This window comes from Uranotaenia lowii, chromosome 2 (assembly GCF_029784155.1).
Source record: "Uranotaenia lowii strain MFRU-FL chromosome 2, ASM2978415v1, whole genome shotgun sequence".
In the NCBI taxonomy this organism is placed as follows: Eukaryota; Metazoa; Arthropoda; class Insecta; order Diptera; family Culicidae; genus Uranotaenia; species Uranotaenia lowii.
The window spans coordinates 435137583-435154793 of NC_073692.1; the positions used below are offsets into that span (position 1 = coordinate 435137583).

The following is a 17211-nucleotide window of genomic DNA, read 5'->3' on the forward strand; positions in this document are numbered from 1 at the left end:
AAGAACGTTTTACCATAGCCTGGTATTCATCCGAACATTCTAGCTGCAACCTTGTTTCAGTGAAATCAGTAAAAATTCCTTCCAACCGCTCTCTCCACCCTTCTAGCATGTAGCGGTCCCTATCATCGTCATAATTTGCAATTAGAATTTCCAAATTCTTTAGGGAATCTCTCAAAAAAGATTCGCGCTTTCCGAGCTTCTTAATACTCGAAGCCATTGTGTGAAAAGAACAATGAAGCAACTCCTACTAACCACGTGCCAATAAATTTTTCTACAATTTTTCCTAGCAACCAAAACTTTAAAATTTATTCAATTTGATTTCGATACCCTGCAGCTGCAGCTAATCAACTCCTCTGCTCAATAATGATGCAAGTCTACTTACAGTCTTCGATGATCAGTCAGAACCTACACCATGCGGTATGCCCAAATCTCATCACCGACCGAAGCCACCCAGCACAAGTAGTCGAGAGTAAAGCCTTTGTTCTTCGCCCAGTCTATGTGGGGCAATTGTAACCCGGTTTTTGGCGCCCAACACACCAAAGCTGTTGCAATTAATGATCACTCTCCAGCAGCAAGCACATGGGGTTGATAATTTAACAGTTTCGATTCACTTTTTTATTGTCCAAGACACAATTTTTATATTCCACTTGTCGTTTATACGATTTGTACCAGTTTGTGAAATTCACTTAAATTGTTCACTTGGTGTGTTTGATCTTGTGAATTTCATCCACATTGGCCAATTGACTTGTTCGATTTTCACACCCGCAAAGCTCAATTGGTTTGCTCAAATGTGAATACTAATTCACAATATCACACAATTTTGCACAAAGTACACCAATTTCACTTCGAACCGCGACACAAGAACAATCTCCGAAGGATGTAACTACTAACATCCGGCTCGAAGGACCACTTTTATGTTCAATATTTCGGCAGATTGTTCTTGTGGAGTAAAGAAAAGATTAAATTTGAACTTAGCAAAAACTCCAAATTTATTTGGCAAAAAGACGAAACGCGGTTCAAATGTACTGTGTGGCACTTTATTGGCTACTGAATGCAAATTCCTATTCCACTGCCTTTTTAAAGATACTTCTGACAACGTTATCTACCTAGATTTAAGAACAATAGGCACGAACGTGCTGTTGATCACATTCGATCGGAATAGAATTCAATTTGATAAGAGAGATAAGCTCTCTTGCGAATTTTATGGCAAATCGACATCCATATATTCCGCTATGCGTGAACAATTTATTTTATTCTTAATTTTTTTTTTCTTGACCAGACGATTACAAAGACATGTTTGTAGTAACTAACTGATAGTGAGTTCAATTCTTAACGTTCGATACCTGACTGACCCTAACGAAATAACACACATCTTCGCTCCATTCCCTCCTCTCCTAGTCCTTAATCCTACTGAACTTACCAGTTCGGAAAATATGATCTCCCAACCACCCTCAAAAACAAAAACCCTAGTGGGCAACTTAAAAGCTGGTGTAACAAAAATTTTAAACTCAAATAAACATCTAAATCGAGTGTGTGTGTTAAGCAGAGAAGATGCAACCATGTTTTGCACTTGAAACTCTCACGCTGCTGGTCGTAGGTTCGAGTCTTGCTGATTTAGGTGTTAATGCTAATTTGGCACAGCGTCTTGCGCCAATTTTTCAACATCCCAAGGATGTCATGATTGGAGTAGAGCCAGATCCGTGGGTGTATGTTTCTAAAGATATAAAACTAAAATAAATGTAGTTGTTTCCACCATCCTGTGTGTACAACACATTGCTGTTAAGTTTTGTATCATCTAATATCACATCTAATTTTGTTGTTACTAAATTTTGTGTAACCATTCGCGAATGTTTAGGCTCGGTATTAAAAGGGTTAAGCTGTAAAAATTGTACAGTGTTGCCGAATTGATTATGATTTTCAATGGAACTTTTAAAAAAATTTCACATATTTTTTAAACTTTTTTGAGGGGAAACTTACTTTAATCCAAACTTTTTTTCCTGAAAAAGGTATACATAACCAAGAACGTCTAAACGTAACCAAATTTTCCTGGTTTAATTGCGAGTACGCCACTTTTAGTTTTTAATATCTTTCAGCATTCCACGGTTAAGGGAAATTAGAAATGGCACCCCGAACCGATACCGGTGTTTGTGTACCTGTGTGTACGTGTGCGTGCTGCTACATCAGAACTACAAAATCAAAATGTCACGTAAGCCTGAACTCTGGCTTTTTTTTTCAAACGATACCTGCACACCGGCAAATGAATTAAAAGAGACGGAAACCCATCTTATGGTCTCTCAGGGCCGTCCTCCGTCCCATGCTCGCTCGCTGCTGCTGGTTGATGCCCGGTGTTGTTACTTATTAAGTGGTTCGGTTCTTGAGTGTTTGGGGTATGTAATTTTGTTGTCATATTGGTTACGTTTGCATTCGCGGGGGTAATCAGGTGATGGCGTTTTACGCCACCCAGGCTTTTTAACGGTTATATTGGATCACAACTGCGGCAGCAAAGCAATGTGTTGTCCTCCCGTGGGATTTGGAAGTTGAGGGAGGTAGTTGTAATTGACTCATTCTCGGCTCCAGGTTCGATTTGTTGACCATAAGTTTGACCGACCAATCGATTGTGTAGTTGGGTTAATCGGATTTGGGAAGTTTATGGGTAATGCATTTCTAGTCGAGCGACCGATACACAGCTGATTACGATTGATTCTTTGCTAAATGGACCACCTTCTAACCGTGTGCCTTGTTTCCCGACACAGATCCGGACCGTATACATTTACGGCCAGCCGATAATTTCACTGTTTGTGGAAAACCAGGAACGTCTCTGTCTGGCTCAGATTTCCAGCACTCTGCTAAAGGATTTTAGCTATAATGAGATTCACAACCGCCGAGTTGCTCTGGGAATAACCTGCATTCAGTGCACTCCAGTGCAGTTGGAAATTCTGCGCCGGGCCGGAGCCATGCCGGCATCATCACGACGTTGCGGAATGATTACCAGACGGGAAGCGGAGAGGTTGTGCAAATCGTTCTTCGGAGAGTGTTCACAGCCACTGCTTCCCGAGGGATTTGTCTTCAGCGTTTATCACGAGTGTGCTTGGGGCTGTACCGGAGGATTTTCTCCAGCTCGCTACAATAGCTCCCGGGCCAAGTGCATCAAATGTAGCTACTGCAATCTATTCTTCTCGCCGAACAAATTCATCTTCCATTCACATCGGCTTACCCCGCACGACAAATATGTCCAACCGGATGCTGCCAACTTTAACTCCTGGAGGCGTCATTTAAAATTGCAGGGTTCCCCTCCGGAAAAAATCACCCACGCCTGGGAAGACGTCAAAGCCATGTTCAATGGAGGCACCCGCAAACGTTATATTCTGTCCACGGCCCGGAAATACAGCGCGGCGGTTACCTCGGTGGCGGAGAAATCATCCTCTCTCATCGATCCCGGAAAGGAACCGGTCACATCCACCATCTGCGATCTATCAAGCTCATCGACGGTGGTCACCAAAAAAGAACTGACCGAACCGATGGACATCAATCTCAACAACAGTGACAGTTGCAGCAACAGCACCAGTCCCTTTGCTCACATCCCGCACCTTCTCTCCCAACCTCCCCTCGGCACCCTACCCACATCCCTAGTTGCGAATCCGGTCATTTCCAGTCCACCGCCGTCGCCCTCGGCTGCCGCCCTAAGTGCGGTAGCCAATTCCGCTGCGGCTGCCGCCAACTTCGGCTTCAAGCTGTCCTGTTTGCAGCCATTCTCGTTCAATGGCATCGGCCATCACTTTCCCGGAATGGTCCCGTCCGGATCCGGCTATCTGGTTCCGCTGCTACGGCCCAACAACCCCAAGAGCATCTCGGCCGCGGCCATGTCCGCCTTCAAACCGGTCGTCAAAGTCAAGAAGAGGTATTGCATTCGACTGTTCCGGACGAGATTCACGTTACGATCACGTCGGGATCTCCCGAAGTTCCCGCATACTTGGTCTAGGTTCGAGATGGTTGACATAACTACGAATTACGCTTTTTAACTGGAATCATTTCAGTGAAACACTCACTTTGAAAACTAAAAAAAAAAAATTTATGAAAATTGAGGGATTTGAACTCACATCTTACAGTTGATACGAAATCGTACCATACGGGTGCTTTGAAAAGGGGCCGAAACCAGTAACCTCAAATGATTTTTTACTTTTGGAAATTGCGGTGGAACCGGGACCCATGGATTACAAATCTTCTGGTCCAAAAACGCGATGTGACTCGAAATCAAAACCATGGGAGCCAAACTTGTGCCTCGGCCTAACAGAAGACACCAGGCTAAATTCTTGGCTCATTCGGTTAGCTTTAGGGGTTAAGGCTCAAGTACTATAAGGTTTTTTTTTATACGGAAGATACGGCAAAAAACAGGTCAAGACCGGAATAACTGTCTAAGAACTGAGACTTCACGAATTATCTACGGATTATCGAAAAAAATAACGGGATTCTGCAGATAATTGAAAATTCTACCTGACGACCAAAAAAAAGGTCATTAAGTTTCTTTTTGCCAAAATCAGTACATTTTTCGATTTTCTTCAAACCTGCGGACTTGAGCGGTTTGCAGTCTGGCAACGCTGGTCCCGAGACATCAGACCTGAGATCCGAGACCTGGGGCCTGAAACCTTAGACTTCAGATTTGAAGCCTGACACTTGAGACCTGAGCTCATTATCTCAGATGTCAAGTCTTGTCTCATGTCGAATATATCATGTTTCAGGTCTCGTGACGCATGTAGCATATTTTAGGTCTAAGAACATAGGTTCTTTGTCCCATGAATTTTATTTCTCAAGTATCGGAGAGATTTGCGTTCTCTTCCGAAAAAAATCGTTTTTGATTCAAAAATATTAAGGATATGTTCTCACTGACACCGTGCTGATTGTGAAAACCGTGTCATAAAGTCGTTCGTATTGCAAAAAACACGTAAGCACCGTGTTAAAATTGTTTTAAAAACTTTAGCGTATAATAGACTGAGTCGATTTGGGATCTTTTTTGATTTTCTCAAACCCTGAGGTCTTAAAAGCTTCGTTTTAGTTCTAAACTCATCCATGATTTTTTGCAAAATTTTTATGTAACGTTTACATGAGTAAATTTAAACTTTTAGGTTTGTATGGCAAAAGTGAATATTTTGTACTGAAAAATCATCATCATTTTTGTCTCTTCTGTTTTATCAAGCCTGCTTATGGTTCTTGTGCCAATTTAGAAATTCTCTAAAGAAATTTTTCCGTCAAACAACTTTGTCGAAGACTTCGTATCTTATTAGGCAAAACAATTAATAGACGTTTAACAGGGGTATGTCTTTTGGCATTGATAAACTGTGAATTCAATTGACATCACTGCTTGTGCCCCGCGATGTATTGCATGAAAAGTGGTCATACAATACCTCGCTAGGCACCCAGCAGTGGTGTCAATTGAATTTATTTTTTTTGTCAATGCCAAAAGACATACCCCTGTTAAACAGCTATTAACTTTGTTGTCTAATAAGATACGAAGTTACGGTCTTGGACGAAGTTGTTAAACGGAAAATTTCCTTCGGAGAATTCATAAATAGGCATAATCTATGATCTATGACTATGATCAGGCCTGGTTCCACAGAAGAAACAAAAATGATGTTGATTTTTCATTACAAAATATGCAATTTTCCCATACAATCCTAAACGTTCAAATATACGAATGTATTTTTGACCTAAAAATTCAGCAAAAAATCATGGATGAGGTTTGAACCAAAATGACCCATGGTTTGAGAAAATCCAAAAAGACCCCAAATCGACTTAGTCTAGTGTCTAGCGTTTTGGCCCATTTGTTCTAGCAAGAGGGAAAAAATCATTCAATGCACAGTAGAGTGCCCCAAATCACCCGACTTTTGAAAAAGTTATGCACTGTAGGGTAAAATTGATCCTAGTACTAGCACAAGATCTTATGCCGAATTGGGCCAGATCGGACCACAGGAAAGGGTCGCTCAACGAGCCTGAACTTTGGTTGGGATTTTGAGACATTTTGTTCGAGAGGGACATGAAAATCCAGTTTTTCATCAATAACTTTGTTCCTCTTCGGCCGATTTCTTTTGAATACAGGTTTTCTCAAAGTCTAAATTGTGGCAAATATTTCATACGAAGACTGTATTTCGATTCGAGTTAGAATAAAAAAAATATTCATGATATCATTTCATGGTGAGATTTTATCAAAAAAATTTATTCAGCAACATTTTTGATAATTATAATTCGCATCTTTTGATGAAAACGTATTACCATTAGTATTATTATTAGATTTTTGTTTTGAAATTCTATCTTTAAATTTATGTTTAAATCTTTACAATATAAAAAAATGAGATATGTTTTTAAATAAATGCGTTTAATCGTTGCATGAAATAATCCAAAAATCGTCAAAATCTACGAATGACTTTTTAGAGCTTCAATAACTCCAAATGAAGCAAGTCAAAAATTTTATCGTTGATTGCCTTTTTAAATTTATATCAAAATCTTTTCAATATCAAAAACCTGGAGATATGTTTTTTGATAAATGCGTTTAATCGTTGTATGAAATTTACTAAAAATCTTCAAAATCTCTATAAAAATAGAGAGAATTTATACATTTATCCTTCAAAAACTCAGAAACTACTGGACCGATTGATGTAGGATTTGGCATGGAGTAGTTTTTTGAGTAAAGAATGGTATCTGTGGAGTTTTGAACCCGTTGCTCTCAAAGGAGGGAGGGCTTCCATACAAAATAATCGTAAAATACGATAAAAAGCGGTAACATTCAACGCGAATCTCATAAAATATTTCGAAAATGTATACATTTACATGATCAGATAATTTTTAGTACACAAAGACCCCTCCCGTCAATGAAAGGGGGGGCTCCCATCCAATATAAAGAAAACACGAGAAAAAGGAAGTCGAAAAAATCGATCAAATTTCACATCAATCGGTCCAGTAGTTTCTGAGTTCTTGAAACAAAAATGTACAATTCTCTCTATTTCTATAGAGATTTTGACGAGTTTTAGTTTATTTCATACAACCATGAAGCGCATTAAAATTTTCGACTTGCTCCATTTGGAGTTATTTAAGCTCTAAAAAGTTATTCTTCAACATATATTGCCTCAGAGCTTCAAAACAAAAACAAATTTTGGTAATCCGTTTTCAACAAAAGATGAGCATTATAATTATCTAAAATGTTGCTGAATAAATGGTTTCGATAAAATTTCATCATGAAGACTTACTTAACTTACTTAATGATCCCGCGCCGATCCTCCGGTGCATAGGGCCGTGGTGAAAGACCTCCACTGTTGACGATCCGGAGCCAGCGTCTTCACCTGGTCCCAGTCAAGATTCTCGTCGACAGTTCGGATTTCAGCGGCTAGGCTTCGCCGCCACGAATTTCTGGGTCTGCCTCTTCTTCGATGACCTTCTGGATTCCAATCTAGCGCCTCTCTGCAAATCTCGTTTTCATCTCTTCGCAGCGTGTGCCCAATCCATCTCCACTTACGTTCCCGAATCTCGATTTCTAGCGCCTTTTGATGACACCGGCGATGTAGTTCCTCATTCGAGATCCAGTTGCCAGGCCACCAAGCGCGGATGATATTCCGCAGGCAGCGGTTCACAAATACTTGCAGTTTTCGCGTCGTTACCGCATATGTGCACCAAGTTTCGCACCCGTACAGCAATACGGATTTGACGTTTGAGTTGAAGATTCGGATTTTTGTTCGTTGAGAGATCTGGCGTGACCGCCAGATGTTTCGGAGACTCGCAAACGCAAATCGGGCCTTTCTGATCCGTGTTTCGATGTCTTTTCTGGTACCACCATCAGGCGTTATCTGGCTACCAAGATACTGGAAGCACTCCACTTTCTCAACTTGTTGCCCAGCTACCATGAAACTGGAGGGATTTCCTGTGTTGATCTCCATCGACTTGGTCTTTCCGACATTGACTTTGAGACCTGCTGCCTTGGAACTTTCGGTGAGGTCGTCGAGTTTGCTCTGCATATCTGGTTGTGTTTGGGCGAGCAAAACAATATCGTCAGCCAGGTCAAGGTCGTTCAGTTGCTCCATTGTTGAAGGATTCCACGGCAATCCTCGGTTCGGTGCACAGTCAATCGATCCAATCAGAATCTCATCCATTACAATTAGAAAAAGTAGCGGTGATAGAATACATCCTTGTCTCACTCCAGCAGTTACCGGGATTGGTTCGGACAAGACACCGTCGTGCAAGACCTTGCACGAAAATGCCTCATACTGTGCTTCGATGAGATGGACTAGTTTCTCTGGGACCCCTCGTCGCCTTAGAGCCGCCCAGATGTTTTCATGGTTAAGTCGGTCGAATGCTTTTTCGAAATCAACGAACACCAGCAGAAGAGAGTCCTGGAATTCGTTGATTTGTTCCAGTATGATTCGTAGCGTTGTGATGTGGTCCACACATGATCGTCGAGATCGGAATCCAGCTTGTTGCCGTCGGAGTGTAGCGTCTATTTTCTCCTGGATCCTGTTCAGAATCACTTTGCAGAGTACTTTGAGGGTTGTACAGATCAACGTTATGCCTCGCCAGTTACCGCACTCTGTCAGGTCTCCTTTCTTCGGGACCTTTACGAGGATACCCTGCATCCAGTCGGCCGGGAATGTTGCAGTATCCCAGATGTCAGCGAAAAGACGGTGCAACATTTGTGCTGATAGGGCAGGGTCGGCTTTCAGCATTTCAGCAGCGATGCAATCGATCCCAGGTGCTTTGTTGGATTTCATGTTTTTGATTGCCGCTTCTATTTCAGCCAGCGAAGGCGCTTCCGAGTTGACGCCATTTATGCGACTTACTGTTGGCGCTTCGAGCTGCAGATTCTGTTGGCCATCGCTATTCGTGACTCGGAAGAGTTGTTCGAAGTGCTCAGTCCATCGTTTGAGCTGATCTGTTCGATCAGTCAATAACTGACCTGCTCGGTCTTTTAGCGGCATTCTTGCATTAGTCCTTGCACCACTGAGGCGGCGAGAAATGTCATAAAGTAATCGGATATCTCCATTGGCGGCGGCTCTTTCTCCCTCTTCGGCTAGGGAGTTTGTCCAGGCTCTCTTGTCTCGTCTACAAGCTCGTTTAACTGCCTTTTCCAGCTCCGCATATCGTAAGCGGGCGGCTGCTTTGGCTGACCCGGTACATGCCTGCTCAATTCCGACTTTCGCCTTTCTCCGATCGTCGACCATCCTCCAAGTTTCATCCGACATCCATTCACTCCTTCTTCCACAAACTTTACCGAGAGTACCATGGCTCGTCGTGATAAAGGCATTCTTGATTCCACACCACTGTTCTTCGACTGTTCCGTCTGTCGGCAGCTCCGAGGCTCGGGATTCTAGCTGTTCAACGTATGCCCTTTTCACCTCTGGATTCTCCAACCGGCGGACGTCGTATCGACACCCGACTTTCTCCTCGCGCCGTTGGACACGTGCAACTCTCAGTCGTATCTCGCCAAGGACGAGGTGATGGTCAGATGCAATGTCTGCGCTTCGCTTGTTGCGGACATCAAGAAGGCTCCTTCTCCATTTTCGGCTGATGCAGATGTGGTCAATTTGATTTTCTGTTCGGCCATCTCGGGATACCCAAGTGACCTTATGTGCTGGTCGATGGGGGAAGAGCGATCCACCGATCACCATGTTGTTGTTGCCACAAAATTCTACAAACAGCTCTCCGTTTTCGCTCATCTGTCCTAGGCCATGGCGCCCCATGATGCGCTCAAGGTCCTGATTGTCGGAGCCAATCTTTGCGTTGAAGTCGCCCAAATGGATTTGAATGTCACCCTTCGGAATTCTCTCAACCACGCTGTTCAGTTGACTGTAAAACTGCTCTTTCTCCTGCAAGTCGGCAACGTCAGTTGGCGCATAACACTGGACCATTGTAAGGTTTCTAACCCGTGTTCTAAATCTGGCTACGATTATTCTTTCGTTTATCGGTTCCCATCTAATGAGGGCCGCGTAGGCCTGCGGGCTTAACAGGAAACCAACTCCTCGTTCCCGAGTAGCATGTTCTCCTCGTATGCCAGAGTAAAGCAGGACTTGCCCGGATTGTGTCTTGTGTTCTCCAGTATTAGGCCAACGGACTTCGCTCAGTCCCAGAATTTCAAGCTTGAGGCGGCTAGCCTCTCTAGCAAGTTGTTCCAGTTTGCCTTGTTGGGCAAGGGTTAAAACATTCCAAGTTCCAATTCGTGTCCGTGTTTTCATGCTAAAAGTCGTCGCCAAAGTTCCAGGTCGGTCATTTCTTTCGGATTCCGTAACAATTTCAAATCGGAAGCAGTAGGTTGTTAGCCTAAAGTCCCTATCCCGCGATGGGGCTGCCATCTTGGACTTAGCTGGCGGGAGCCGCATTTCATAAATTCAGCCGCTTGCTGCAAGACAGACGCTGTTTGAGCCGCCCCTGACCTGGAGAGCAGACGCTCGGTTGTTGTTGCACGCCGCCCCTGACCTGGGGAACAGACGCGTGCGGCCACCTTCTCAGTCTGCATGCGACCAAAGCATCCACCGGGGTTGGGTACCCGATCTCCGCTTAGGTTACTCGCACCCCAGCCGGCACCGCGGGGAGGTAGAGATAGGAGTTGTGAATAAGAGGTGATATGACCACTATGGGGTCTCGTGTTGCACATTATCCACCGTTTACCAGCCAACCGTTTTTCTTGAAGAGATATCAAGAAAAAACAGATTTCTAAAGGACCACCCTAATTTGATGAAAACAATTTGTCATAAAACTTTCAGTTCAAGAGATAGATGTTTGGTGTCTTCGACAAAATTTAATGAATTATTATGTTCTACAATATTGTAGAATAATGTAGGCCTCTTTCTTATCACAGTTAGGAAATAATTTTCGGATCTCAGAAATCTTATAAACCACCTCGATTTTTTTTCCACTCAAAATGACCGCCTTTAGTTGTTGTAAAAGTTTGTATAAGACATCAAATGCATCAAACTTAAGGGGAAGACGCTAGTAATTGTTTCCCGCTAAATTTCATTTCTGAACCACTGTGCAACGGTACAAACTTTAGGCTCGTTAAATGACTGACACCTTAAAGATTACCAAATGAGTTGAATTTTTACATGTTGCTTTCTATTAGGCGAAGGAATAAATGTAGCTCCAAAAGTTTTTATTCTAAGACTCATCGTATTTTAAATGTAGTATAACTTGCAACGGCAATACTGAAGAGGTATAACGAACGAAACATGCGTCAAAAATCTTGTTACTTTAACAGACATCCTTGTAAGGAATAGACAACTTTTGACTTAATAGATGGAAATTGATTATAATGTTTACTATGAACCACCCTTTTTCCAGATTAAGACCATTTTCGATAAGGTTTCCTGTTTCCGGAAGCTAGACCCTCAAAATTACTCAATTTTTTTTTATCTTGGTCAATGTTATGACAAATTTTGCCGAATTGTCCCCCTTCGGCACAAAAACAACATATTTGACTTTTCATCACTCCACCACAGTTTTGGCGACACAATTCCAGATCCAACCAGAATAGAGTATCAACTTTTTTAGTCCTTTTGATGTGCTACGCAGGTAAAACGGTCGCATTTGGAGGCAGTTTCTTCGAATATTCAGCCATTCATCGTGTCAATCATTATGAAACACTGACTGATTTGCAGCTTCCACAGATTACTAACCTCCTCAAGTATTCGACATTGAATTTTTCATTTTTTATTCTTGTTTATCTTCGGAACATCCAGGCGAGACTTTTCAAAGACAATTTTCTGGCTTGAAACCTGCCAGTTACCCTTTGAAGATTTCATCTTACTGTCCATTATGAAATTTTATCAAAACATCTCCCCGCTAGCGGTCTAAATATTTTGCACACGATTTGACCACCGTATTTTAATTATTTTTCCGGCGGGCAACTTTTTCACCTTAGAGAAATAAAGTCAGACCAGTTTATTAGTTAGCTAGACGAATCAGTTAGAAAAAAAAAATTTTTTTTTATCCTTCCCCTATTAAAATTCCTTAACATCATGGAATCAATCATTTTCACAACTCACATTACATTCACATCACATCTTCACAATTGGAGCTCACTGTTAGATCCTCTAGTACTCCTTAAACGATTTACAATACGAACTTTGGTCAAATAGTTGATTTCCAGCTGTTTTAAGGTCCCCCTCTGGGACTCTCCTGGATTTTCCTCGATTTTGCCCAAAAAACTTTGGACTCTATCTAAAAAATTACTTGAAATATTGCTACCAAATTTTGTTCACGTACATTTTACATTGCTAGGTAACTTTCTTTTATACACTCAAAAGTTATTCACAAAACAAAGTGGTGCAATTTTTTTTTAAATAATCTTCTTAATAGGACATCCTACGATATTTATACCGGTGCTCAACCCTTTTCAGGTGGAACATTATCCTAAACCATAAACCGAGATATCAGGATCGAAAATCCAGGATTAGTTTTATTAATAACTTGGATCTGTACTGTTTATCTTTGATCCGGAGATCGTGATGAAGATCCAAGATTCGGAATCAGGATCAGAATCCGAGAACGTGCTTCGGAATTAGGATTCGAGATCTGAATCAGAATCCAAGATCAAGGATTCGGAACCATTATCCGCTATCAGGATTGAAGATCGAAATTCGGGATCATTATCTAGAGCCGGAATCTGTATCAGGACCCAGAATCAGAATCGCAGTACAGGATCAGAATCCGGGATCCAGGTTTCAGGATCACAATCCCGATTTGAAATCAAGACCCAGGATCAAGAGCCAAGATTTATATTAGGGCCCAGAGCAGATTGCCGAAGTCACAGAAAAATCTATAATTTCACAGATTATTCTGTGACTTCGAGCAAATTTCCATCACAGAATCTGTGTCACAGAACACAGAATTTTGGAAAATTCACAGATTTCATAGAATGTTTTGAATTTTGAATGGATTTTCAAAATTGTAATTTTTTGGGCCAATATAAAATTAAGATTTTTTTACTTGAAATTTAAAAAAATATGATAAGATGAAGAATTTTTACCGATTTTACTCGTCGTAAATGCAAAAAAGACTTTATTCATCATGAATTTTCAATTAAATTAAAGGAAATGGCATTACAGAATTTTTTGGTAAAATCACAGAAAGTCAGAATTTGTTTGTCTAAAAAACACAGGATTTATTATAGCAACCTAGGCCCATAGTCCGGAATCAAGATTAAAAACCGAGATCATGATCCAATAAAGGAACTCAGGATCAGAATTCGGAAACGTGCTTCAGAAACACGATACAGGATCATAATCCAGATTTCAAAAATCTAAGATCCAGAATCGGGGATTATAATCAAGATCAGATTTCAGTATCAGGATCCTCGATTTCGATGATCGAGGAATCAGGAACTACTTAAATCCAGGATCAGGAACTGGCTTTAGTGGAACTTATATTGAAACTGATCGCTTATGTTGTTCAATCCCAATAGAATAAAAGGAAATTAATTTCAAGAAATACATTGGCAGAAGACAAGATGTCGATATTTTAAGTTCATTTTGTGGTTGTGAGTTCGAAACCTTGTCAACTTTAGTGAAACACAATTCTGCTGATGATACTGGATCTCACAACAAATTTGAAACTTTGGAATTTCAGAGCTAGCGACAGTCCGACAGTGGTGAGACTTTTTCTCATGTTTGCAAAAAAAATAATTCTTCAACTATCGTTTTATTCAAATGTTACCAGAAGAGTCTGTATTAAGTTTCAATATGTACACTTAAAAAGGATGTTTGACATCCCGTTGAATGATCAAATGGTCACACATTACCGAGAATCGTACGGTCGATAAAATTGGCTTTGAATATTTTTACATATTAAACCGCGCCCGAAGCACACTTTATTATTTCCACAGAACTAGCCAATATTGATTTCTGCAGGAAAAAGTTATCACCGGCAACGATTTAGGAGAAAAACGGATTTATGGCTTTTCACGGCAATAACAATTATGTGGATTCAATTTTAATTTTGAAAAAACCAACAGCCCAGAAAATTCTAAAGAATTGAGGCCACATCCCAACTTACTGAGTTTTGCGAAATTCATTTGCATCGGTATGACTCGTGTCTTCAGGACTGTTCATCGGTAAAACTCTTTCAAAGTTAATAATTTCATAATATTCTACACACTGCTGGCTAGAAGTTTCAATGTTTTATCCTTTAGGGGTTTTGGAATTTTGTGACTCTGTTTTGTTTTGACGGTCGCCATAAAGGTGATCAATTCGAGATAATTTTTCGTACAGTTTCTGACTCTCCAATAAGTTACCATACAAAGATTTATTGTGAATTTTGATTAGCAAGTCAATTATTTATCAGAATGTTTTCGAATTACGGTCTTCAGAAAAATATGAATCAAAACTGGGGGCTCCTGGTGTGACATTTATGCATGAAGACTATCATCTTCATCTTTCTGTCATCAACATGTTGCCCATCTGACTTCGTATTTCGTATGCTTCCCGCATTATCGTCATCGTCAGCATTTGTATTCCAGTAGGTACACAGTGGGTTGATGAGACTTTTTTCCCTTCTGACTTGGCTTGGTTGCTCAAACCCATCAGACTAACTACCCACCCACCGTTGATGTCGTGGGGATCGCAGAGCTTTCAGCAAAATTCCAAAACCAATTGAGTGCATGCGTACAATGTACACATACTGATAGTAGAGGGAAAAAATTACTCCATTGATCCCCCTGCTTTTCAACTTTCAAGCTTTTAGTTGCTCAATTTTAAAAGAACATGTCGAAAAACTCCAGTTTCTGTTTTTTTTTTTTCAAATATGAAACCTATTGATAGGTTCGAATGACGACCATTCTAAATTCCAAATAAGTTGAAACACATGATCCTAGCTGTTGTGTGTCCTAAGGCAGCGACCAATATTAAAGAAAAATAACGTTTCAAACTAAAAAAATCACATAATATTGAACGTAGAGCTCAGTTCAAAATTCCAAATTCTCATGGAAAATTTGTATTCACCAACCTTCGAAATGCCTTTAGGCATCAAGATTAAATTTGAAATGTCCACACGTTCTCTAGAAAGAAAATCTTCCCATACAGATGCTTCGATATGCATCCGATAATCGATAATCTACTGGGTTCAGGAGAGAGAGGGAGTTCGGAAAAGGGGAAAGACCAGTAAAATTGTGTTTGCGTGTCTGAGATCGTAACTAGGGAATCCGTTTTGCACTCCCCTCGGGTTGGTTATTGCGATTTCATACATACTAAATCCTACACGCAAAAAAAAACCCCTTGCATCGGGGGGTGGGATTTTGCAATGTGATGTTCGCCTCTATTGCAAGTGGTTTAGAAGATTATGAAAAATTAAAATTTTCCCTTCGAAAGGGCAGATAAATTCGATCTTCGTCCCACGCGGGAACATTCCTGTTCTCCAGGAACCAAGAGACGTGTGTTCCGTTTTTTAGGGTTTGAAATTGTCGAGCTGCCCGACCTAATGGGAGCCAATCACGCAAATGGGGTTTTTTTCTGCCCCCGGAGTTTGCATTCACTTCGGGTATTTTAAAAGAGTCCAATCTACGGTTTTTGCAAACGGATAACTGTGTCCGGTTCACAAACGATGCGTCAACTTCGTTTTGAAAATATAATGCTCCTTATGCATTGATCATAGTATTTAAGAAGGGGGGAAAACAGTGTAAAAAAAGTCCAATATTGAGAGAAATGAGAATTGAGAACTTACAGTTGAAAGAAGAAAAGCAGGTATTAATTGGGAGTGTGCAGTTGAGAGTTTAGAAATGAAAATTTGAAGTTGAGAGAGTTTCAATCATATTCACAAAAATCGGGGAAAATCAGGCTTATTTCTAAAAATCTGGCAAATCCTGAAAAATCAGACACATTGGCAACCCTGGTTGAGAGATAAGAGTTGTGATCCAGAAATTGAGAGAATAAAGTTGAGAGTTATGTTTGGAGGTTTCTCAACTCACAACTTTCAATTCTATACTCTTACTTCTCAATCTCCAACACTCAACTGTCAACTCTCAACATCAGCTCTCAACATTTTACTCTGAACTCTCAACTACCAATTCTCAACTCTCAACATTCATCTCTCAATCCACGAGACTGTAATGTGCGCTCTCAACTATTTATTGTTAGTTGAAACTCTCAACTCAAAACTCTCAGTTTTTTGCTCTCATCACTCATCTCTTCACTCTTAACTCTCATCACTCTTCTCTTCACTCTTCCCTCTTAACTCTCAACTTTCAACTCTCAAATATCATCTCACAAAACTCAACTTTCAACCCTCAAGTTAGAAGTGAAGTGGGGAGTAGCCTGCACTGTTTGGCGAAATAAATGAAAAAAGGAAGAGTTGAGAATTTGAGAGTTCAAAGTTTAAAACACATTGTTGAGAGCTGAGCTCCGGGAATTGGGAGTTGAAAGTTGAGTGTTGAGAGTTTAGAATTGAAAGTTTTGAATTAAAAGTCGAGAGTTGAAAGTTGAAGACGAAAGTTTAAAGTAGAGAGAGGAAAGTTGAGAGTGAATGAAAATTTAAAGTTGAGAGATGCGAGTTGTGATTGAGAAATTGAGTAAAATTGAGGGTACTCAATTCACAACTTCTAGTTCTATACTTTTACTTCTCAATTTCAAACACTCAACTGTCAATCCTCATCTATCATTTCTCAATATTTTACTCTGAACTCTCAACTGCCAATTCTCAACTCTCAACATTAATCTCCCAATCCATGAAACTGTATTGTGCTCTCTCAACTATTAATTGTGCGTTGAAACTCTCAACTCTAAATTCCCAATTCTCAACTTTCGACTCTCTCCTCTCATCATTTTACTTACTCTCAACTTTTAACTCTCAACTATCAACTTTCAGCTCACAAAACTCAACTTTCAATTCTTATGTTAGAAGTGAAGTGAAGTGAAGTTTGGCGAAATGAATAAAAAAAATGTATAGTGATTGAGAGTTTAGAATTTGAGAGTTCAAAGTTGCAGAGTTGAGAGCCGAGATCCGAGAGTTGGGAGTTGAAAGTTAAGTGTTGAGAGTGGAGAGTTTTGAATTGAGAGTTATAAGTGTTGAATTGAAAGTCGAGAGTTGAAAGTTGTAAATGAGTGTAGAGAGGAGAGAGTTGAGAGTTTAGAAATGATAATTTAGAGTTTAGAGAGGAGAGAGTTGAGAGTTTAGAAATGATAATTTAGAGTTTAGAGATGAGAGTTGTGATGAAGAAATTGGGAGAATAAAGTTGAGAGTAAAGTTTGGAGG

General features: G+C 40.5%; 1 protein-coding gene across 1 annotated transcript in view; it reads left to right on the forward strand.

The window, feature by feature from the left end:
- Positions 1–363: 363 nt before the first annotated feature.
- LOC129743544 (SKI family transcriptional corepressor 2) overlaps positions 364–17211 on the forward strand; it is a 29523-nt gene continuing 12675 nt past the window's right edge. The window contains exons 1-2 of the mRNA XM_055735583.1: positions 364–417; positions 2754–3979. Of these exons, the coding sequence (XP_055591558.1) occupies positions 364–417; positions 2754–3979 (1280 nt within the window). The remainder of the gene's footprint in view (positions 418–2753; positions 3980–17211) is intronic.